At 46.6% G+C, this 23,901-nt stretch overlaps 1 protein-coding gene and 1 long non-coding RNA gene across 2 annotated transcripts; both read left to right on the forward strand.

The window, feature by feature from the left end:
* Positions 1 to 10,797: 10,797 nt before the first annotated feature.
* Positions 10,798 to 13,099, forward strand: LOC147015858 (uncharacterized). The gene is given in 3 exon segments (XM_085849129.1): positions 10,798 to 10,859; positions 11,003 to 11,628; positions 11,631 to 13,099. Coding segments are annotated over 3 exon segments (2,157 nt in total).
* Positions 13,100 to 13,369: 270 nt separating this feature from the next.
* On the forward strand, positions 13,370 to 15,293 carry LOC147015859 (uncharacterized). The gene is made up of 2 exons (XR_015049890.1): positions 13,370 to 14,221; positions 15,002 to 15,293. It is a non-coding gene; the product is annotated as an uncharacterized LOC147015859 (long non-coding RNA).
* The last annotated feature ends 8,608 nt before the right edge of the window (positions 15,294 to 23,901 follow it).

Below are 23,901 nucleotides of genomic sequence, written 5' to 3' on the forward strand. Positions count from 1 at the left end.
ACTCTTTACTGTTTCACAATGCACTACTCTTCTGCTATTTTAACAGACTGCTCTCATTTCGTCCTCTCCTTCATTCCTTGCCTAAAAAATCCAACTATTACAGCGCTTCTTCTCTCCATGCTCTGAATTCGCCTTCATTGCATCCATCAAGAATTGTGTTAAATCGCATCTCTGACCTAAAACTTTTAAAAACCACAGTTTGCCATGGATGCTCGCTTTCCATCAACCATTCTTTTTTTCCAACTTCAGTGCCAACTCACCCCCCTCACCCCTCACTCTCACTCTCAAAGCAACCATCCCACTCTTCTCCCTCCAAGCCTCCCTCTCACCTCTTTCAAAAATTCCCTCCTCAGCTTTCTCCCACCTTTCATCCCCCTCACTCTTCCTTCTCTAAGTTGCCCCCCTCTCAGCCACCAACCTGCCTCCCCCCACTGCCCTCTCACCTCCATCTGTTCACCCCACCGCCTCAAATCCTCAACTGCCATCTTCCTTGTCTCTTGTCCCCCCTCTCTCCCAGCACCACAGAGCCTTCTCTCCTCCTCATTCGGCCCCCTCCCCTCGCCATTCCGCCATACCCCACACTCCTTCAGCAACCCTCCTTACCTCCCCCCCTCATCCATCGTCCTACCCTCCCCCGCCCCCTCCACCTCCTGCACCCATAGCCTCCTCCCCTACCTCTTCATTAAAAGTGTGGACCTCAAATATCCGGGGCCTTCGCTCAAACCTTTCAGATCTTTCCATGCAAGTTGCCACTGACAAACCAGACATTATCTGCCTAACAGAAACTTTTCTCTCCCAAGACGTGTCTGACTCCCAAGTATCTCTCCCCGGTTACTCCCTCTTACGGTATGACAGACCTGAGCCTCGTCCTGGTGGAGGTGTTGCTCTCTTCATCAAAGACTCTATTCCTCACTCTCCCTGCACTGCTCTCACTCCCCCACACCCCCAGGAATACCTCTGGCTTCGGCTTCCCCTCCACTCCCACCTCATGTTTATATGTGTACTGTACCGTCCACCGAACAGTGATGACTCCATCTACACCTCACTATCCGAAAACATGGACCATCTTCTATCTTCTCATCCAAACTCTCTCTTCCTCTTATGTGGCGACTTCAATTGTCATCACGCCAGTTGGCTAGGTGTGGGTACCTCTCTCACCTGCCATGGGACATCAGCAAAAGCTTTCTGTGACTCATTGGGACTGACTCAATCGGTCAACTTCCCGACTCGGATCTCAACCAATGGTACTCCATCTCTTCTGGATCTGATTTTGACAAATTTCCCTGACAATATCTGCTGCTCTTCCTTCGCTCCAATCGGTTCTTCTGACCACGTCCTTATTAAAGTGGACATCTCTCTGGCTGTTATCAGAGAACCACCTCACCGCCGTCGAGTCTGGCATTTCACTCAAGCCGACTGGCAGGGTCTCCGAGCAGCCATCAAACTTACAGACTGGTCTCCTATCACTACTTTCTCAAACATCAACTCATCCTGGGAATTCTTTCAAAGAAACTTGCTCTCCCTCATGCACAGATTTATTCCCTCTCGTGTTCAGTTGTCCTACCCTTCCTCCCGCCCTTGGTTTACTGAAGCTTGTGGCGAAGCAGTTGTCCTGAAACAACTTGCCTTTGCCTCATGGAAAGCAAACCCAACTGAGGGCAATCTCAGTTCTTTCCACAAAGCTCGGAACAAGTGTGTATCTACCCTCAGGAGAGCCAGAAAACAACATCTTTCTCATCTCAAGTCTGAACTCTCAAACCTCTCTCCCTCCTCAAAATCCTGGTGGCGTTTAATCAAATCTGTTTCTGGTGTATGTTCCCCCTCCATCCCCTCCCTTACCTCAAATGGCCGCACTGCTGATTCCACACGTGATAAAGCTGAATGTCTAAACTCGGTGTTTGCAGCTAAATCTTCTGTCCCAAACCCATCACTATCTCTACCCACTTTACCCAGTCGCACCCAACTGTCCCTGGACTCTGTATCCTTTTCTCCTGACAAGGTGGAGAGCTTGCTTTCAAACCTCGAGTCAGATTCTGCAACCGGTCCAGACGGCATCAGCCCACGTGTCCTCAAAGCCTGCTCTTCTGCTCTTGCTCACCCTCTCTCTGTTCTATTCACCCTCTCATTTTCCCAATGTCATCTGCCATCTGCTTGGAAATCTGCTAACATCACTGCCCTGCATAAAAAAGGTGCAAAAACAGATCCCTGTAACTCCAGACCAATCAGCCTTCTCCCAATCATCAGCAAGGTTATGGAATCCATCATTGCTTCAGACATGAAATCCTTCCTCTTCTCCAATGGCTTGATTTCCAATCATCAATTTGGTTTCAGACCAGGTCACTCTACCCTGGATATGCTGCTACTGCTCTCCCATCAATGGATGGAGGTCCTCAATGCCAGACAGGAAATCCGAGCCGTATCCCTGGACATATCACGTGCTTTTGACACAGTCTGGCACCCTGCCCTACTCACCAAACTCTCTTCCCATGGTATTCAAGGCCATCTCCACTCATGGCTTGCAGACTTCCTCTCCTGTCGCAGTCAACGTGTGGCCCTAAATGGAGTTCTTTCATCCCCTCTTCCTGTGCAGGCTGGAGTTCCTGAATATTTTTTAATTAAATATTCAGGATTCCTGAAAATTCCTGAAAATTTTGAATATTTTTAATTAGCCATGCAGGTGGCTGCAAGACAATAAACCTGTGCTACAAGATGGAAGAGACCAAATTGTTAATAACTAAAACTCTTCCATGATATGATAATTTGCACAGAAGGCCCCTCCATCTCTGAAGTCTGGAGTAGACTTTGTCTGTTAGTCCATCCCAGTTTTTCTGAATACTTTGAGCATCACCAAGGTGTACACCCAAATGGTAAACACTATTATTCTTCCAAGATAAATTGTCAGGTCGTGTTGGGAAGGAAAAATGCATTGCAAATCCAAAAAAGGAGGCATAACTCTTTGTCCAGTTTACTCTGGCTGAGCAAGCAAGGGTAAAATTATTCATAGTTTTAAGTAGTTCAGATACATCTTCTTGACATTGAATTGTAGTGCACCTGGTGTTGGCTCAATGGTTAGGGTGGTGGCTTGGAATCCTCTGATCCTGAGTTCAAACCCCACTCCACTGTTGAATTCATACCAGGTGGGGTTGACTCTGCCTGTCATCCTTCCGAGGTCGGCAAAATGAGTGCCAGCATGCTGGTATCCTGTGTCGGAGTGGCGACCCGTCCAGGATTGTGTCCAATAGCCAAGGAGACTGCTTAGGCAGCACCAACGCTCTGCATGGAGTATGGTCCCGATGGATGGATGTAGTGCAGATATCATCTGCATAAGCAACAACTTTTATAGCAGGTATGTCCGGAACGACAGAGAATCCCACAAGTTTCTCACGCAATTTAACTAAAAGGGGTTCAATGGAAAGAACATAAAGGAGTCCGGATAAGGGACACCCTTGCCTTATTCCTCTGGTAACAGTAAAGGGAGGAATCAACTCATTATTTATTTTGAATAAACTATAAATATTGTGATACAACAACTGAATATATGATACAAAAATACGACCAAAACCAAAACCCTTTAGGATAGCAAATAGATAACTATGATCAATACGATCAAAGGCATGCTCCTGATCAATAAAGAATAAGCCAGCACTTTTATGCAGAAGATCACACACATCAGAAATGTCACGAACAGCGCCAAGATTGTCATATATTGATCGTCCAGGCACACAACAGGTTTGATCAGGATGCACCAAAGATTGGACTACCAATTTTAAGCGAGAGGCAAGGACCTTTGAAAAAATCTTGTAGTCGGTGTTCAGTAAGGAGACAGGACGCCAGTTTCTGAGTAACTGGGTGTCTCCCTTCTTTGGTAACAAGGAAACAACGGCTCGCCGGAAACTTAGGGGGAGCTCCCCAACTTGAAAACTTTCCTTGAGTACTTCCAAAAGTTCGGGTCCGATAATGTCCCAAAAGGTTTTGTAGAATTCACAGGGGATTCCATCCAGACCAGGAGCTTTCCCGCACGCCATACTGGAAAGAGCAAGACCCAACTCCTCCAGCGTGATGGAACTCTCCAAAGAGGCTCGCTGTGACTCAGACAACTTGGGTAAAGGTTCAATAAAGGCTTTTGCAACATTCAAATCAATCTTTTTTGCACAGAATAAAGAAGAAAAATAATCGACTACAATTCTTTTAATCATCTTAGGTTCACTTACTATCTCTCCTTCAGGTGATTGTACAGATAATAGTTGTTGTTGAGCTTTAGTTTTCCTCTCCAAAGAGAAGAAAAACTTTGATGAAGTGTCAAAAAGACTCAAATTTTTAATCTTAAGCCGCACTAAAGCCCCTTCAGCCCTTTCGTTGAAAAGACTGTGAAGAAGTTCTTTTTTAGTCATAAATTCTTCATGTAATCCTTGATTTCTGTTCAACTCAAGAGGATTTCTTTGCAATTCTAAAACCTCTTTTTCTAGAATCGTTATCCTTGAAAGACTATCCTGAGAGTGATGAAGTTTATACTGCTGACAAAAGATTTTGATGTGGATTTTTACAATATCCCACCATTGTAGCTTGCTATGAAAAGTATTTTTCCAGAGTTACATATTTCCTCAATCTGTGTACGTGGGATTCATTGGCGCCATAGGCTGCCGGATTTTTAGTAATAAGGGATGCGGTAAGCATAAATTTATCGAGTTCCGGAAAGAAATCGGTTAGTTTAATTTTTTCCGAAAGGGGTTGTGGAGGAACTTGATCACCTTCGCAGGAGCAGGGGCATTTGAGCCCTTGTGGTCTTGTGAATCTCCAGCTGCACCATCCAACTCAGAAGAATCTGATATTGAACAAGTATCATCGGAATCACACGACTCCTGTTAAAATTTAGCATCCTTTTTCTTTACAGATATAGCAGACATTGGAAATGGTTTCACGAAAAAGGAATCCTCAGGAAGCAGATTTCCTTCTAACTTTTCAGGTGTCTGCTTCAAAGTCACTGCGGTAATGGGTGTGGCTGTAGATGTGATAGGCAGTTCTATGGTACTCGGTGCAATTACAGTTTGGTGAGATTGTTCTGTGGTGTTCGGCACAACTATAGTTTGGACAGATGGCTCTGAGTTATTAGGCTCTACTGTAGTCTGAACTGCTGGTTCTGAGGTATTAGGCACGACTATGGTTTCAACAGTTGGTTCTTGGGTGTTAGACACAATCTCCGCATGAACATCCTGCTTCAGTGTATGACTACCTACTGTATGTCCAGAACAAGTTTCGTCTCCACCTGGGACATCTACTGATGGTTTGTTTTGAAGCTCCATAGTCTCCTCGTCATCACATGTGAGAGGACAAGCATAATCATCTGAAGGATTTTGGTTACTCTCTTTCCGATTGAGTGAAACCCTCTTCACAGCGGCCGCTTCAGCGTATGAAGAAGGTTCGACTAAAACTGCACTTTGGTGCCTTCGTTTTCCTCGTGTCACCCAACCAGACTGATTTTTTCCATTTGTTTGATTTTCAGAGTTTTCTCCTGCCTCAGTAGACACCCAAGTGACCTCAGGTTCATTTACATTTTCAACTTTACTTGATTCTTTTTCAACGACCCTTGGGAATTCATTTTTCATGTGACCACACTGTCCACATTTGCAACACACTAAAGTCTGAGATGTGACAAAGATGCGGTAAGTAAACTTTTCATGTTCAATTTTTAACATCACGTCGAGCTCACGAATGTTTGGCTTCGGAATAATAAATAGTTGACGTCGAAAGGAAAGAATATGTTTTGTACTGTGGTCCTTAAAGCGAACAGGAATGAAAGTTATTTTTGAAACAACAGTGCCATACTGTTCTAAAGCAGGCTTCACCTGCTCGTTTTTTATGAAGGGAGGAATATTTGACAGGAGTACCTTCATCGATGGAACATCGAGGGGTGATATGAAGAGGAATATATCCGGCTCCACAGTCAGTCCTGACTCCACAAGCTGCGCCACCATTTCCTCTTTAGCGACGAAGATAACAACACGCTGATTCATTCTCGATGCAGCTATTACACTATGCATGCCGATCAATTTTCCGACACACAAAACAACTTTTTCAACTGAGATTTCGGGTGGTGGCGTACACGAAAACCCATTTTTCCGACTTAAAGACTCTAACAGCTCAACGTTCGCCATGATTTAGGTGCAATAACACTCAATGCCTTGGGGTATTAAAAAAAAAATAATAATAATAATAAAAATAATAAAAATAAAAACCAATACACAAGCGACGCTGGCGAATGGAGGAAAATAATAATAATAATACGAATGATAATAATATGGACGCGGTCCAAGAATCGTTCAAAGGAGCCAAAGCAATGGCAAAAACTAACAAAACACGTCGGATGGAAACCAGGTCTCAAAACCAGGAGGGGTTCTGAGAAACCCGAACTCCACCTACCGTGCGCGCTCTCTTTCTCTCTCTCTCTCGCTCAATGGAAAAGAGAAAACAAGGAGAAAGGGGGTCAAGAGAAAACGAAAACTAAAACATTTAGACAATGAGAAGAGGGAAAGGAGAAAGCAACACAGGCTCCGCGCGTACCGCCAGGAACTGAGCAACAGGTCTTCGCGATTCCACGCACGTGCCAAGTGAGCAACAGCTGTGGAGAGAGAGAGAGGGAGAGGGAGAGGGAGAGGGAGAGGGAGAGGGAGAGGGAGAGGGAGAGGGAGAGGGAGAGGGAGAGAGACAGAGAGGGAGAGGGAGACAGGGAGAGAGACAGAGAGAGAGAGAGGGAGAGGGAGAGAGAGAGAGAGAGAGAGAGAGAGAGAGAGAGAGAGAGAGAGAGGGAGAGGGAGAGGGAGAGGGAGAGAGAGAGAGAGAGAGAGAGAGAGAGAGAGAGAGAGAGAGAGAGAGAGACACAGAGAGAGAGACACAGAGAGAGAGACACAGAGAGAGAGAGAGAGAGAGAGAGAGAGAGAGAGAGAGAGAGAGAGAGAGAGAGAGAGAGAGAGAGAGAGAGAGAGAGACACAGAGAGAGACACAGAGAGAGAGACACAGAGAGAGACACACAGAGAGAGACACACAGAGAGAGACACACAGAGAGAGACACACAGAGAGAGACACACAGAGAGAGACACACAGAGAGAGACACAGAGAGAGACACAGAGAGAGACACACAGAGAGAGACACACAGAGAGAGAGACACAGAGAGAGAGAGACACAGAGAGAGAGACACACAGAGAGAGAGAGACACAGAGAAAGAGAAAGAGAAAGAGAGAGGCCTCTGGTTTGAATTCGGCTTTCATTTGCTTGATTGAAGCCATCTCCACAAACACAAACAAAAAGGTTAATCAACAATCGACTACAGCCAAGTATAATAATAATTAACCAGCAAACACACAGAGCGAGGTTCACTCTCAACTCTCACCCTTTAAGCCTCAATGGACGACAACGCCGGTCAACGACAAGAACCGAGGGACCGTCCTTTCATCAGAGCAGTTTGTCAGCGATTGCTCCACAAGCAAGTCACACGTCACGTGGTGCGGTTTTGTCTTCTTCTTCTTTAATTCCACCACAGTTTATAAACTTAATTTTGAACATTCAAATGTTGAAATCACAGTGAATCATAATTATCAGGGAATGTTATCTCCACTCGATGAGAGAACCCTCCATCACAAGGCCCTGTTGTACTGGTCCCGCTCTCGATCTTTCTGATCATCTTTGAAGGAAACATTTAGTTTTTTGTTTGTTTTTTAACCGCCAATGAGAATCTGACTACCAGTGACGTCACCCGCTGGTGAAGACCCACCCCGCCAGACTCCGCCCACATGGCACGTCACATCCTGTGACGTGTCTCCATGGATTGCAGATCATTACAGTACCTTGTATATTAACATTACAACAGCCATAATAACCGAAAACAGAACAGGAAGTGAATCGATGACGTTAACCATGCCACATTATTTATTAAAATATCCAGTTTTGTGTAAAATCGCTGGTTTGACATGAACTCATCCTGGGAGTTGATTCTTCATTGTGAGATTCAGTGAGTGTGACGTGTGAGTGTTATTTATAGTTTTGGTTACCATGGTAACATGTGTGTATTTCATTTACCACTCATTTTGGGACTCAAATGGTGTCATGTCAAAAGGTGTGGGACGGTTAACCTGTCGATGACGTCACAGTGGACATTTTACACGATCCGGTTTCTCAACGTCACGTGACATTACTGGACATAGTCCGTCCATATAACTTTTTGGGATATCGTGCCAGATATCGTTTTGACCCCATCTCTGAATGGTGAAGAATGAGTTAAAAATTAAAATAAATTCTCCATTTCTGTATCCCGATCCGATCAATTCGTTCTCTTCAAACACCAGGAACACTGACGTCACTGAGGTTGTTTGACGTCACAATGACAATTCCAACAATACATAAGGTAGAGACGTATTGTTGAAACGTCAGTTGGAGGATCGACGGACGGCAGAGATGTTGCTTCTTATCGCGCTCTTCGTGCTGGTCGTCGTCGGTGGGACATCGCGACCTCCGCAGCAGGTAAGTGGGGATTGTAAGAGATGACGGACTCGGGAAGGAACTCAACACGAAAGTGGGGATTTGTAAGATACCCTCGGGGAAAGGTACACACAAACTGTCACACGTTGGTACTTTTTCAAGTTGGTAAACCGGATACATTTGTGATTTTACAGGGAACCTGTTTGGGACATTTTCTTTTGTCTTATCCGAGTTTAATTCCATTGTAATCGGATCCATTTATAAAAGCTGTCATCCTTGTGCACCAGATCCAGAATATTCCGTCACAATTAGGACAGCCGACTTAACGTTCTTTCCCTTCAGAGACCAAATTAAGATGGCTGTCTTGTCCAATGGCAATCTTTGGGAGAAGTCAAAGATTCCTGGAGTAGCGTTTAAAAAGGAGTAGGCCAGTGTGTGTTGGTGCACAGTTTAAATGCCATATTTAATCTTCCTTGTCTGTCCTTTCAATGGTTGCGATCTCTCATTGCCATGAGGATGTGATGAGGAATACAAAAGAGAGTTTATCTTTAGTTAGAAACTGCAGGTTTTGGGTTAACTTTACTCACCAAGCAAAGTTGGAATTTTCCCTTCAAGAAGGTCCTTCATGGTCTAGTCGATGGAGGAATCTTCAGGGGACACTTTACTCATTGGTGGACGTTAAAGATCCCACGGTGTTTCTCACAAAGAGTAGGCGAGTTATCACCAGCATTCTGAACAAATCACAAATTCCTTTCAAACCCTTTTACAAAACTGTTCTTGTCAAACATGGTCACAAAACGAATGTACCCAGTGTGAGTAAAATGACACCTTCATGCTGGAGAGGATTGAAAACGGGATGATGATGATGATGATGATGATGATGATGATGATGAGGATGATGATGATGAAATGTACCTTGAAAAGTTGTGTCTAACCCCTTATCTTTAACAAATGATAAATTCTCATACATTCCATGACCCGGTGTGTTTGTACTCGAAAAAAAAATTTCACCAACATCTTGTTCTTTGTCACGAAGTTTTGGATTCTGTTAAATAATTGTAAATATATTGTTTAGTTTAATTTGAAATGTAATAAACTTTTCTCCTGTCCCTGCCCTTTTCCATGTCCATAGATTTACCAGAATGAGGCTGCGGAGGAACCACCGATCTCCACATTTTGTGATGTGGTCTTCGTCTCCATTGCCATCTTCTTATTTGTGGTGGTGATATCGTTTCGACCATCGTCGTGCTTCAATATTAAGAAGAGGCACAACAAAAAGCCCCACGTTCACTGGCAAGGAACACAAGTGACATTTTCATCAATATTATAATTCCTTCATCCAAGGGGACAAGATCGCTCAGGAATTTTAAACGAATTTACATTTAATTTTCACAAATAACGAGCAGAGTACCCACCCTCTGGGTGGGTCGAGTTTGAACATTACTTGCTGAAAAAGTGAAGTCTGTGTTTTCAAGAAGACTGTTGATGTTTGTGTGGTGTGTGTTTAAAAGGTTCTCGATGGTTTTCAGGTCTAAAGGGTATGTTCCAATTGAAGTTAGGGTCGAAGGGGTTGAAAGGGTCCAGTTTCTCAGGCTTGTAAAAATGTTCTAACAAGGTTAACTGGTCTAAAGCTCGAAGTTGTCAATTGTGAAATCTGTCTGAAAGGTGTAAAGGGTCCAAATTGTGTGAAGGTCCAAGGGGTCCAAAGGGACTTCAGGGAAGTAAAGGTTTATAAGTTTCCGTGGGGTGAAATGGTTAATGGGTTCCAAAGATGAAGGGGTCTAACGGGTCTTCAAGGGTCACGGGGGTCTTTACGGTTTTGGTGCACTGAGCGATCTTGATGTTCTTTGGGATTTTATCATTATTTGGGGGTCTGAAAGGTCATGGGGGTCTTCAGGATCTTAAGAATTTTAGGAAAGGTTCCTGTTATTAACAACGCTGACATTTGGTTTGTTCAACATTTTGATAATCCTCATACTCACCTGGAGCATCGGTGTCACTGCCTAAGCAGGATCCTGAGCAAGGGTTACACGAGATGTTTTGCCATTGCCTTCCCAGCAGTAGTTTTGGCAGGAATTTGTAAATTGGCCATACTGCCACCAATAGCGCGCCCACACTTCATTCTCAAACATCACCGTGGGGATCTTTCACGTCCATCAACTGATGGCAGACGGGACACCCAGTTTAACGTACATCGGAGGAACGGCACACACATTGATTATTCACCCAGTCGGTGAAACACTCAGGATGCTAACCCAGGCTAGTGAGACAGCTTCGAGTCAAGTGTGCGTTCCTGGAAGCCATCCTTTCAGCCCAGGTCATATCTTCATGCATTTCTTCCGGTTAAACGTTAAACTTTGCCTGCATGTGGAGCTTTTGAAACGCAGTGTGTGAGAAGGGACCGCTAGAAACGGGAGACAGCCGAACGTGCGACCTTACAAACATATGGACAGACACCACACTTCACATTATATAATGGTTACTGTACTTCATTTTAGCTCAAACTGATAAGTATTGTGTCTGTTTCTTGCAGTTTTGGATGTGGCCGCAAACATTTAAAGAACAAAATTGGAACGAAAGAGCAGCCGTTGCTCGAGGAGGTTCCAAAAACAGAAACAGTGGAGCTGCAGGATGTAAAGGAACAGGATCAGAGGATGATGTTGTGGCAGAGAGAGAATGAAAAACTACAGGAGATGGGGGAAAAGTTGCACCAAAAAGAGGAAGAACTGAAAGAAAGAGAACTGTTAGTTCAGCTTGGAGAGGAAACAGTTCAGGAAAAAGTTGCGCAACAAAAATATGAGGAAGAGGAATGGACGAAAGAGAAAGAAAAGCAGAACGAAATCGAAAAAGAACAGCAGAGGAAAAGCAAGGAAGAGGAAATGAGAATAAAAGATGAAGAGGAGAAGATAAAAAAACATAATGAAGAGCTAAAGAAAAGAAAGACGGCAGAGTGGAGGCAAATAGAGGAGGAAGATCGGAGAGAATTCCAAAAATTTGTGCAATGGAGGGAATCAGTGTATCAGGAGCATACACGTGCATGGCTTGAGATCGAACGAAAAGAGAAAGAGGTTCTCAAGAGTGAGTACATGGTGGAGAAATTACAGAAAGGGATTTCTGAACTCGAGGGAATGGAGCAGGAAAAACGGGTTCAATTCGAAAAAGGAAGATGTTAAAAGAAGGGGAAATAAAACATAGAGAGATTGAGACATGCCGGCAAGAGGAAGAGATTAGAGAACGAGAAAAGGATGTTGAGAAAATGGAGAGAATGTTGAACCAACGAGAAGAGGAGGAGCGTGGTCGGCAAGAGCGATTTTTAGAGACCAAAAAAAGAAAAGAGGAAGAGTTGTTCCGGAGAGAGAAAGAGGTACATCAGCTGGAGCAGGAGATTTATAAGAGGGAAAAAGATGTGTACTCTCGGGAACAAGAGGTTTGGCGAAGTGAGGGGAAGGAGGAAAAACGACGAGAGGAGGAAGAACAGAGACGAGTGGAACAGGAAAACCGGAGACAACGAGAAGAGGAAAACCGGAGATTAAGAGAGGAAGAACAGAGACGAGTAGAACAGGAAAAGCAGAGACGACGAGAACAGGAAGAACAGGAACAACGAGAACAGGAAAAGCAGAAACCACCAGGACAGGAAGAACAGAAACGACTTGAACAGGAACAACTGACATTAAGTGCAGAAGAAGAAAGACGACTCAAACAGGAAGAACAGAAACGACTGCAACAGGAAGAACAGAGACAAATAGAACAGGAAGAACAGAGAGGACGAGGACAGGAAGAACAGAGACGAGTGGAACAGAAAAAAGAGACAGTAACTGATCAAGAACTCAAAAAGCCTTGTCAAAAATCTGACGAGACCAACGAGGAGGCAGAAGCAAATGTTGATGCAGAGGAGGCAGAACATGTGCAAAAGATTGCTGACTGGAAACTGCATCGACAGCAAAAACGGAATGAGAATGTCATTGAGTGGTCTCAAAATTGGAATGAGAAACAACGGGTGAAGCAGCAAGAGAAACAGCTGCTCAAAGAAAAGGAAAAAAAATTCAACAAACAAATGAAGAAGCAAAGACGGGCAGAAAAGAAAAGTACAGAAATTGAACTGAAACCCCATGGTGTTGGTGTGATACAGCAACAACAGAAGCCTCGCCATGATAGCGAGCCACAACAACAGAAGCCTCGTCATGATAACGAACCACAACAACAGAAGCCTCGCCATGATAGCGAGCCACAACAACAGAAGCCTCGCCATGATAGCGAGCCACAACAACAGAAGCCTCGCCATGATAGCGAGCCACAACAACAGAAGCCTCGCCATGATAGTGAGCCACAACAACAGAAGCCTTGCCATGATTGCAAGCCACAACAACAGAAGCCTCGCCATGATAGCAAGCCACAACAGCAGAAGCCTCGCCATGATAGCAAGCCACAACAACAGAAGCCTCGCCATGATAGCAAGCCACAACAGCAGCAACAGCAAACACAAGATGTTGTTCAAGGGTTCCAGCAGGAACAGAAGCCTCATTCTCATCAAGTGCTGCAACAGCAGCAGAAGCAGCATGGTGTTGAGGGGCCCGGCCATATTCAGGACCTTCAACAGGTAAGCATTCTTACAGGTAAACACTTGATTTGACGAAGAATAATATCCTCAATTGTAGAGATAATTGTGATTATAATTTTGGTGGGAAAGGTAACTTATTGGCACGGTCATCTCCACGCAGGATAAATCACAAGTATTTTAACTCCCCTTGATTGGATTAGATCAACGAATTCACCTTTTCACTGATTACCTGTTTTATCAGTGATTTTCATTCTGTGCCACATCCTGAACAAGTTATCAAACTGATGAACATATCAATGTATTTAATCTTTCTTATTTTTATTGTTTTTTCCAAAGACCCCTCAGAAGAGACGCCCGTTCCCTCCTCCGCCACCATCATACGTCAAACCATCCTACCGGATGGAACGTAAGTTACCAAGCATCTTACCTTACAATACACGTTATCCGAAACTTTGTCTAAATTAGATGTTCCTCACCTCCATCATGCCCCATTTCGTCTGTGCTTCAGAAGTGTTGAAAACAAATCAATATTTTGCTTCACTTGAAGCCAGACAAGCACCAAACAAATATTACAATTGGTGGAAGTCTGGGATGAGTGTCAGTGATTCCACACAGTAGTCATTGTGAACACCTGGATGTTCATTAAAATTAATTGTTTGAAAAATCGAAATTTTTATTAAAACCCACTTTCATTCAGTGATGAAAGACTTGAGCTCTCTTCCATGAAGCACTCCATCATGGTTCACTTCTACGTCATCAGATGAGGTTTCGTTATTTTAATTCGGACAGTAAGTGGGGATTTGTGGGCTCTGTATGAAGCACAGGAATGATGGAACAAATTGCAGAAATTCCCTTGTAAGTGAAATAAAACATGAACTGAAATGTAGAAAATGAGGGAAAGGGAGAAACACAGAGATGGAGAGAGAGAGATATTCATTCCAGGGTTGTGATGGAAGGCAGGACAATGATGGAGATGATGATGACAATGCTGTTGAGTGGTTTTGACTTCCTTTTGTTGATGTGTGTGCAGAGGAAGAAGTCATATTTATGGCAGCTGGAGAGGAAGATGCCATGTTTGGCTGTGATTCCCTCATCACTCCTTCATGCAAGCTCTCCAGGAATGCAAAGCGATTCACCAGGCTCATGCAGATGGCTGATTCGAGCTTTTTCAAATGAACAATCTCCAGAACTAAGGTACGGTAAACACTCGATGGACTGATTTCATCACCTGGATCCTATTTGTGTCCATGTTTGTCAATCTGTCACTTCCTTGTTCAAAATATCATGATGAGAAATAAATAATTCCAAGTGTAGAGAATTTAATAAGTTGAGTGAATCCATCAAGCAGGTGGAGTCTCTCCCTGGTTTATACAATCAATGTCAATCATGAAGGGAACTGCAGATATTAACCCTTGGTGTTCGCTGCTTGACTTCATCACTGTACATCATGTGTGACTTCATCACTGAATATCATGCATGACTTAATTACTGAATATCATGCGTGACGTCATTTCTTTACATCACGTGTGACATCATCACTGAATATCATGCACGACTTCATCACTGAACATCATGCGTGACGTCATTTCTGTACATCATGTGTGACTTCATTACTGGACGTCATGCGTGACTTCATCACTGTACATCATGGATGACTTCATTACTGCACATCATGTGTGACTTCATCACTGTACCTCATGTGTGACGTCATTTCTGTACATCGTGTGTGACTTCATTAATATACATCGTGTGTGATTTCATAACTGTACATCATGTGTGACTTCATCACTGTACATCATGTGTGACTTCATCACTGTACATCATGTGTGACTTCATTACTGGACGTCATGCGTGACTTCATCACTGTACATCATTGATGACTTCATTACTGTACATCGTGTGTGACTTCATTACTGTAATAACAAACACATTTAAACTCGAACGTTGTATTTACATTTCTTCCCCTCCATTTAGCTGCTGCCATCATCTGGATTGACTTCAAATATTCTGCTGAATCATCTCCAGTCTGAACTGTGACCATGGTCTCCTCCACCTCATCGACTCAAGGACTTGGTCAATCAGAAATCCGATTTGTTTTTTTCCCAACATCCTTCACCCCAACCAGATTACCAAACCCACCTGCAGATTCCATGTAAACAACTTCAATCAAGATCTCATTCAAATCCTGTCCTTAAAACATTCATTGTGTAATTATTGAAAAATTCTCTTCTCATAACTTTTCCTGAATAAAGGTTCCTTTCCATGAGCATCTTTCCATGTTTCTCTAACCTTGGTTTCTCATTTCACTCTCACATCCAAACCTCCACCCTTCAGTTATTCCAGTTCAACGACGGGTGTTCACTTTCTTGTTTGACCAAAAAAAACATTATTTATTTTCAACATTGTCTCCCTTGAGATAATTGCAGTTCGTCCATCTCTGTTGCATCTTGATCAAGGAGATTAGTAAACAGCCTTGTGGTGGAGTCTGCGGGCCTACGGGGAAGGGCATGGTGATGATGCGTGATGGGCGTGATGATGGGAGGAGTGGTCGTGGTGGTCAGTGTATCGGCAAGGGATATGAGGTGTGCGCGCCGCCTGAGGCGTCGTAGTAATGCTGGAGTCGCCCGGCTCGGGAGTGTGCCGAATACGGAATAAAGGGGAGCCGCGGGCACAGTACGCCCACGCTCGCACTTGTGCAACACAGCCCGGCTCGACTGTTCCTCCGCATCGTGTCTGCCTGCTAAGCATCTCCCATTTCAGTACATTACAGTTGGCGAACGAGGATCTTCGGATCGGCGTGTGCAGGGCGGCAAATGACCCGTGCGGTTCCAAGCTACGGAGCCAAAGGTCTCGCCAGCACAAGCATGGCAATGGCAGAGGGTCGGTGCACGGCAAACGTACGCGTGCCCGCCTTCGTCGGAATCGACTTCGGCCACGTTGAGTGGGCAACGGCCGCGCTCACTGTTCGTTTTGTCGAGGACACGCGTTTCGGCTCGAACGCGGCGTGGGACGTCGCGCAAGCTCTGGAGAATGTCCGAGGTCTCGATGGTCGGGGCACAGCAGATGGTCTGGGGGTCATCGCGATGGGCCAGGCACGCACGGCCACGCGCACGGTCTGCGGCGCGGGTCGTGGGTGAGCGTTGCAATGCAATCACTCGGACGGCGGTCTGAGCACTCGAGGTCGTCTACGGTGTGTGGGCCGAGGGTCATCGCCCATTGTTACGGTCATAGATGGCGGTGTGCGAAGCGATCCTTCCGTCCCGGGTCGAAACCTGCTTCCAATTGATCCGGAGATGACAAGATCAGTGGCAGGGGAGGTTGAAGTGATCGAGGCACGGAGCGGGTGTCGAATTGAGTCCACTCGTGCTGCCCGCGCATCGCATTCGGCTGTGCCGTGCAAATTCACGACAGAGGAGCATCCGGCACGGCTCAGAGATCGTTTTATTTCTGGTCTGCGAGACGCAAAGATGGTAGCAGCCACCCTGCGGTTGACCAACATCACATTCGACTCGGCGGTCGCGACTGCTTCATCTGTCGAGCAGACACTCACGGATGTCCGCGCCATTGTTGGCCAGGACGTAATGAGTAGCTCCAGCTGGGGCATGGCGGCTAATCCCGAGGTCCACGCGGTGACCGCACAAGTGCCGCGGGTCGCGCAGCCCGGAGTCCGAGCGATGGCTCAAGTGCCGCAGGTCGCACGCGCGCCTGGCGGTGCGGGACGAGGGGCACCGCAGCACGGTCGCACCGGGAGCGAAGGGGCACCGCAGCACGGTCGCACCGGGAGCGAAGGGGCACCGCAGCACGATCGCACCGGGAGCGAAGGGGCACCGCAGCAGGACCCCAGTGACCTGGAAATCGGCCTGCAACCGGGGCCTGACGATGCCGGCGAGCCGGAGCGGGAGATGCAACCACGGTTGAGTCTGTTTTCCGTTGGTTCGGAGATGACGACGCCTTTCACGGTTGAGGTCGAAGTGAATGGCCAACCGACTGTGTTTTGCGTGGAAACCGGGGCGGCAGTGTCGGTCATGGATGAGCGGGCGGTTCGTGGTCTTCGCGGTATTCGCCTGGTCAAGACGGCCTTGTCGTTATACACGTACACCGGTGAGGCGATTGCACCACTTGCGAGGGCCGACGTCTCAGTGCGCTACCGAGATCGACGCGCCCGGCTCTCGGTGTTCGTTGTACGAGGGGAGGGGCCCCCCCTTTTGGGTCGGGACTGGCTGGCGCACCTCGGACTGGATCTCCGGTTCGTACCTCCAGATGTGCCAGTGCTCTCTTCGAGACCTTCGTCGAGTACCGAGGGCGAGGCTCTGGCGGCGGGGGCCGGGTCGATGCAGCGGGAGCGACCGTTCGTTGTTGCCGGCGGCAGTGATGTGCGGTTCGGGAGCGGCGAGAGCCATATCAGCTCTCGCGATGAGTTCCCGCGCTTCGCTCGCGATGAGTTCCCATGCTTTTTTTTTATTTTTTTATTTTTTTATTTTTTTATTTTTGTATACCTTGGTCGAGGCTCGTATGAGAGCTAACACACAACTCACAGCAAGGAGGCATGAGACAAGAGGGGTGGGAGTGGAAGGGACAAAACATTGGGGAACAGACACAGGTGAACTGTGGAAGGGAGAGGGATGGGGATGGGACGGGGAACATGGCGAGGAGAAGATGGACATTACAGGGACTTTCAGGAAGGAAAGCAGGAGAATTGAAGGAAGTGGGCTTGGGTGGATTATCGGGGGTAGAAAAGATCGAGGATTTGGATGGGGGAAGATAAGAGGTGGTGGTGAACAGCTGTTTTGAAAGCCTGGAGGGAAGAATGGGAAAGAATAGAGTGAGGAAGTTTATTCCAAAGGCGGGAAAAAGAGGAATGAAAGAGTGAAGATGAGCAGTGATTCGTGATTTTGGTAGTTTTACCAGAAGGGGGTTGTTGGCGGACCTTGAGCGCCCTGTGCAAATGTGGTTGGGACAAATCGCAGAGAGAGCAGGGGGGGCAAGGCTGGAGAGGAGTCGGTAGAAGACAGAAAGACCACCGACCAACCTGCGGTGATTGAGTGAGAGGCCCAAAGACTCAGCTTCATTGCGGGAGATGCCAATGATCTTAAAAGCCCTGGTTTCGACAGCGTGAAGTCGAGAAAGGTGGGAGGCAGGAGCACCAGCCCAGAGGGGAGAGCAGTACTCCATCAGGCTACGGACAAAAGCTTTGTAAGTAGTCAGGAGCTCAAGAGGGCCGAGGAAGGACTTTGCACGACGGAGGATTCCCAGTCGGCGACTGGCTTTTGAGGCGAGGTTGGAAATGTGACTTTCCCAGGAAAGGTCATGGCAGATAGTGAGACCCAGAAGCTTGAAAGAAAAGACTTCTTCCAGAGGATTGTTGAGAAAGTGGATGGGGGGGTTTTGTAAACGGTCCTTTCGAAGAGACATAGTGAGAGTGTGAGATTTGTGTGGATTGAAAGACATGTTCCACGTGTTGGACCAGTTTGTGATTTTATCCAGATCTGCAGTGAGCGAAGAAGCTGCTGCTTGCCGGTCTGAGGGATGACAGATGGTACGGCAGAGGGTGGAGTCATCGGCAAAGAGAAATAGAGGATTTTCCAGAGAGTCCGAGAGATCATTGATGAAAACCAGAAAAAGAACAGGGCCCAGAACGCTACCTTGAGGAACTCCAGCCTGCACAGGAAGAGGGGATGAAAGAACTCCATTTAGGGCCACACGTTGACTGCGACAGGAGAGGAAGTCTGCGAGCCATGAGTGGAGATGGCCTTGAGATGACCAAGGCTTCGGCAGGGTTCGTGAGGCAATGCGCGTCGGTGTTGTGCAGGCAGCTTCAACAGGTGGCGGTGAGCCAGTGGCGTTAAAGGGAGTCGCGAGTCACAACATCGAGTCGGCAACCAAGAAGCGGACTCGTGATGTGGGTTGTGGGTTGTTGTTCATGGCATATGTGTTTTTCCTTGCTCTAGTGATGCAGTTTAACGTTGTTGAAATAAATGCCAGCATTTCTCGTGTGAAAGTGGATTTGGCGGAGATCAGTCAATGGGAGTTGTATTATGATCAATGTGATGTGGGGGCTTCAGGAGCGGTGGTGGCGAATAAAAAGGTTGGGTTGGCCTTCCATTGTCCCGGGCCGCAGGTAGTTGCTTTGTCATGTGCTGGGATTTTATCAGAAAAGCGCGCTGTACGGAAAAATGAGTTTGCAATGCTTCGAATAATGTTCGTAGTGATTTATAACGAGCCTATGATTGCAGTGTGGTTTAAATGGATTTGCTCCCGTCTAGCTGCCGTGTGGGTCTCGGAGGTCGACTCGGAACCAAGACTGGTGCCCTGGTCGGCGTTACCCCCACCTCTGGTTGCGAGCGCAGCTCTCTGTGTTCGCTCAAGGCCGTTTGGACGGGTGTTGGCGTCTCAACTGATTGTGGTGCGTGAGTTGTTTTGGAGCATTGAATGCGTGCAGCCAGCGGCGCTGTTCAGTGCCCCCGGCCAAGGTCGATCAAGGCTGGCGCCACGGCTTCCAGATAGCGGGCTTCCGGCCTCGGAATGTTTATCTACGTCGGGTCTGCCTGGGGGGAGTGGGCCGGAGGCATTTGATGGTGCCGGGGGAGGTTGGCTCGAAAGGGCGTCACGACCTCGGCGAGGGCCATGTCAGCATGGGCCGCCTGGGGGCGTTTTTGCTGCGTAGTGCTGCTGTGCTTCTCATTTGCTGCTTCATATCGGTAACGCGGTCAGAGTGTGGTGGGTGCTTTGTGCACCTCCGTCTTTGGAACCTGGCCTTTACTGCTCCACTCGCTCGCATCGACACATTATATGATGTGGTGTGCTGTTATACTTCGCTATTTTCATTTTATTTTCATGATTATTATACGGAGTTCTTCGTGTTCTGTATGCTTCTTATAATGGTAATCATTTAATAATCATAGTTTTAGGGGGGAGGAGTGTGGTGGAGTCTGCGGGCCTACGGGGAAGGGCATGGTGATGATGCGTGATGGGCGTGATGATGGGAGGAGTGGTCGTGGTGGTCAGTGTATCGGCAAGGGATATGAGGTGTGCGCGCCGCCTGAGGCATCGTAGTAATGCTGGAGTCGCCCGGCTCGGGAGTGTGCCGAATACGGAATAAAGGGGAGGCGCGGGCACGGTACGCCCGCGCTCGCACTTGTGCAACACAGCCCGGCTCGACTGTTCCTCCGCATCGTGTCTGCCTGCTAAGCATCTCCCATTTCAGTACATTACAAGCCTGACCTTGCTTTTTCAGAATGTTCTCAACCTCTGAAATTATTTCCTCATTATTTGTAGCATCTTACAACTGTGGCAGTTCATCAGCACAGGAATCCTCAATATAATGTCTCTCACCTGATGAAATGGAGAGTCATGAGAGCCTTGACGCTGCAATCCCACAAAAAGTAGCCACAACCTTTCCAGATGACACTTCAATGTTGTTGTGCTTCCAGGGAGGTAAGACGAGCAACAAGGGTTCATCGCACAATCGGGGCCGGGTTCAGTCACATGCCAGACAGGCCATGGCCTCGGGCACCATCTGAAGGGCCCCACACCTAGGGCTTTTGGATGAAGCCTTCACCAATCTCTACAAAACTGAATGTGAATAGACAAATAGGGCATTGGATATGGCCTTCAACATTTAAAATGGCCGAGGGCCCCACAACGTCTTAATCCGGCCGTAGGCACAATGTGTGCTTACACGGCATGCTCTGCTATTTGGTCTCAAGATCAAAGCAGTGAACCCATAACTCTTCCTGAATCACAATCGTGTTCATGACGCCCTCGACGTTTGTTTTAAACTGTTTAAAATTTTCCCTGGAGGTCAAATCACTCTCTCTTCAAATCAGCAGTCAATATCCTGGGAACCCATCTCACTGAGAACTTTCACATGATGGATAAAATTCTAGTATCCAGATCTGATTCTCGGTGAGGATGGACTGCCCTGACCCAGTGATTGGACTCGGTCTCACCAACGTTCCTGTTCATCTTGCGTTGTTGGTCAAAAGCTGTGGAATGTATCAACTTCTTCGAGTGTGGTTGCCTCTTTGGGACATCATTATCTTGGCTCAGACTCAGTGCTGTTTCTTTCTCAAAGAAATTTAGTTGCCCAGTTGTTATTTTTCAGTGGCGCATGAAGGGACATCATCTCCCAGTGTGAACGCCACGTCCTCATGAATTCCCTTTGGACCTTTCTTATAGAGTTATTTGACTTATTGCTCTGATTTCAGTCCTTTCATTTGACCAACTCATAGTTAGACTTCTGTTCAGAGGTCTTGCGAAAATAAACAAAAGGTTGTTTATAAATAAATAAAAACAAGAGTGCATCGATCGACGATCGATATTTATTGGGTATGAACAAATCATAAAATGAGTCAAGCTGGAGACTTTCTGAATGGCCGTCAACATGCTTCTCATTGGCTCCCTCTATCATTTCATTTTCATTGTTCCTTCCACTCCTCTCTTTCGTTATCCTTCCTATCTCATCATATGTCCAGTCCATGCTCGGTGTTATCTTTATGGCCTTCAACAGTGTTATCTTCATCCAACACCTCCATCTTTTCATCTCCAACTCCCTTTCATGATATCAACCATCCTTCATAACCTTTCTCCCAAAATGTTCAGCAAATCTTTATGAATATTTTATTATGATTGAATTGAATAAATGTTCTATTTCTGTTTATACAAATTAATCAATAAAAACCATCTGTGGTAAAAATCTCCTTGTGAAGAAAATGAAATCTCATCAAATGGACACAACACAAAATGTACTGGGGGAATCGTCCACTCGTTCAGTCCTTCTTCATTCATATGCAGCACAAAGTTGTGGGGTAGCATCATTGGCTGACGGCATAACTATGTCAGTGATGCCCGATGCTGGTTCGGGCAGGATTTGGAATTTGTTCATGGTGCTGATGATGGCTCACCTCGTCTTCACAAAGGACACTTTGGGATCTTCAACGTCCACCAACTAATGCTGGCAGGTGGGATGCTCAGCTTAATGTCTAACCAAGGGTGGGTACACACATTGATGAATCACTGTGCCTGTCAAACACCGGGATGACAGTTTATATCTTGGTCAGGGTTCGAACCCAGGCGAGGCAGCTGAGAGAGCATGTGTGTCTCTCGAACCAATCCTGTCTGTGTGTGCGGAGTGTGCGTAGGCGGCTGTGTGAGTGGTGTTGGGAGGCGGCCATAGCCTCTGGAGGCGGCCATAGCATGTGGAGGCGGCCATAGCATGTGGAGGCGGCCATAACATCTCTCCAATGTGAAAGTTTCACACTATTTTCAATATTTACTCACCAAAACCATGCTCCGCGCAAAGTTTCTTCAGTGAGGGATCTTTGGGACGTCAATATATCCATTGTTCACAATGTGATTTATAGAATTTCTTGATATACAATGTTTCTTCTTCCATTTTTTGTGTCAAATGCACCTTCTGAGGTAGTCAGCATATACAGAAGGGGGTTTTACATTGCAGACGCTGTTTTCTAGGAGTGGTATTCCGCCTCTCAGAGGTGACGTTCTGTCGACGACAGACGTAATGACGTCAACGAATGACCGATGATGTCATGACGTCATTACGCCTCTCAGTGGTGTCATCACACGTCGCCAAGCAAACAAATGTGAACATGAGAAAATCGCCAAAATTCCCAGACCTGTCCATCTGGCGCGATCTCACATCACCTATGCTGCACATCAGACCACAGAGCACCCGCATGCCGAAAGTGGCAACAATCCGTCCGGCAGTTTCGGAGGAGATACGTCCACAAAATATGGCTTAGCGTATTAATATAATAACTAGCCGAAACCCCGTCACAGACGGATTCCGTTCATTCAACCACCCTCACCAGCTCACCCATACTCGAGGGACATTGACTGGACAGGGCGTGCTTGCCCCCGCCGACTCATCCCCCGCCCCTGCCCCATCCCCCCCGCCTTCAATTTGCTTACCCCCGCCCAAAAATTTAATTACCCCGGCCCCGCCTCCGCCTATTCACTCCCCGCACACACACACTGGTCTCTTGATTCCCCGCCCCACTTGCCCCCGGGACCACGCCCCCTTGTCCACCCCCTCACATTCAACCCTGCTTAATTCACCCCAGCCCGCGCCCACTCATCCCCGCCCATTTCCCGCTTTAAATTTGCTTACCCCCGCCAAAAAAATTTGCTTACCTTGCCCCCCCGCCTCTTCACTCCTCGCCCCCGTCTCAATGAAAAGTGTTTATTCCTCTTCAGAGTTAAAAGTTGACTTTTGCCACGATGTGCGATGCACTCTTCCAGGTACGAAGTTTCTTTCAGTCCAGGTCACAATACTGAGAAAAACGTGACGCGACCGCGAGGAGGAGCACAAAATTGGTCCTTCAGTATTAATATATAGAAGATACAATGTTTCTTGTTACATTTTTTTGTGTCAAATTCACATTCTGAGGAAGTCAGCTTGTGCAGAAGAGGGTTTTGCATTGCAGACGCAATTTTCGAGGAGTGGAATTACACCTCTCAGCAGTGACGGTCTGTCGACGACAGACGTAATGACGTCAGCGAATGACCGATGATGTCATGATGTCCTGACGCCTCTCAGCGGTGACGTCACACGTCGCCATGTAAACGAATGAAAAATGAAAAGTGTTTATTCTGCTTCAGAGTTGAAATTTGACTGTTGGCACCATGTGCGATGCACTCTTACTGGTATGAAGTTTCTTTCAGTCCAGGTCACAGTACCGAGAAAAACGTGACGCCGACCGCGAGGAGGAGCACAAAATTGGTCCTTCAGTATTCATATTCAGTATAGATGGTTCAAGTACATCTTTAGTTCAGCAAAACTTTTTAAATCACCTCTGAACACACCTAACTTCCTTTGATAACCAGAATACCCTAAATAACCAAAACGACCATAT

Source organism: Eptatretus burgeri, chromosome 12 (genome assembly GCF_056783735.1).
Source record: "Eptatretus burgeri isolate ZD-2024b chromosome 12, Ebu_testis_v1, whole genome shotgun sequence".
In the NCBI taxonomy this organism is placed as follows: Eukaryota; Metazoa; Chordata; class Myxini; order Myxiniformes; family Myxinidae; genus Eptatretus; species Eptatretus burgeri.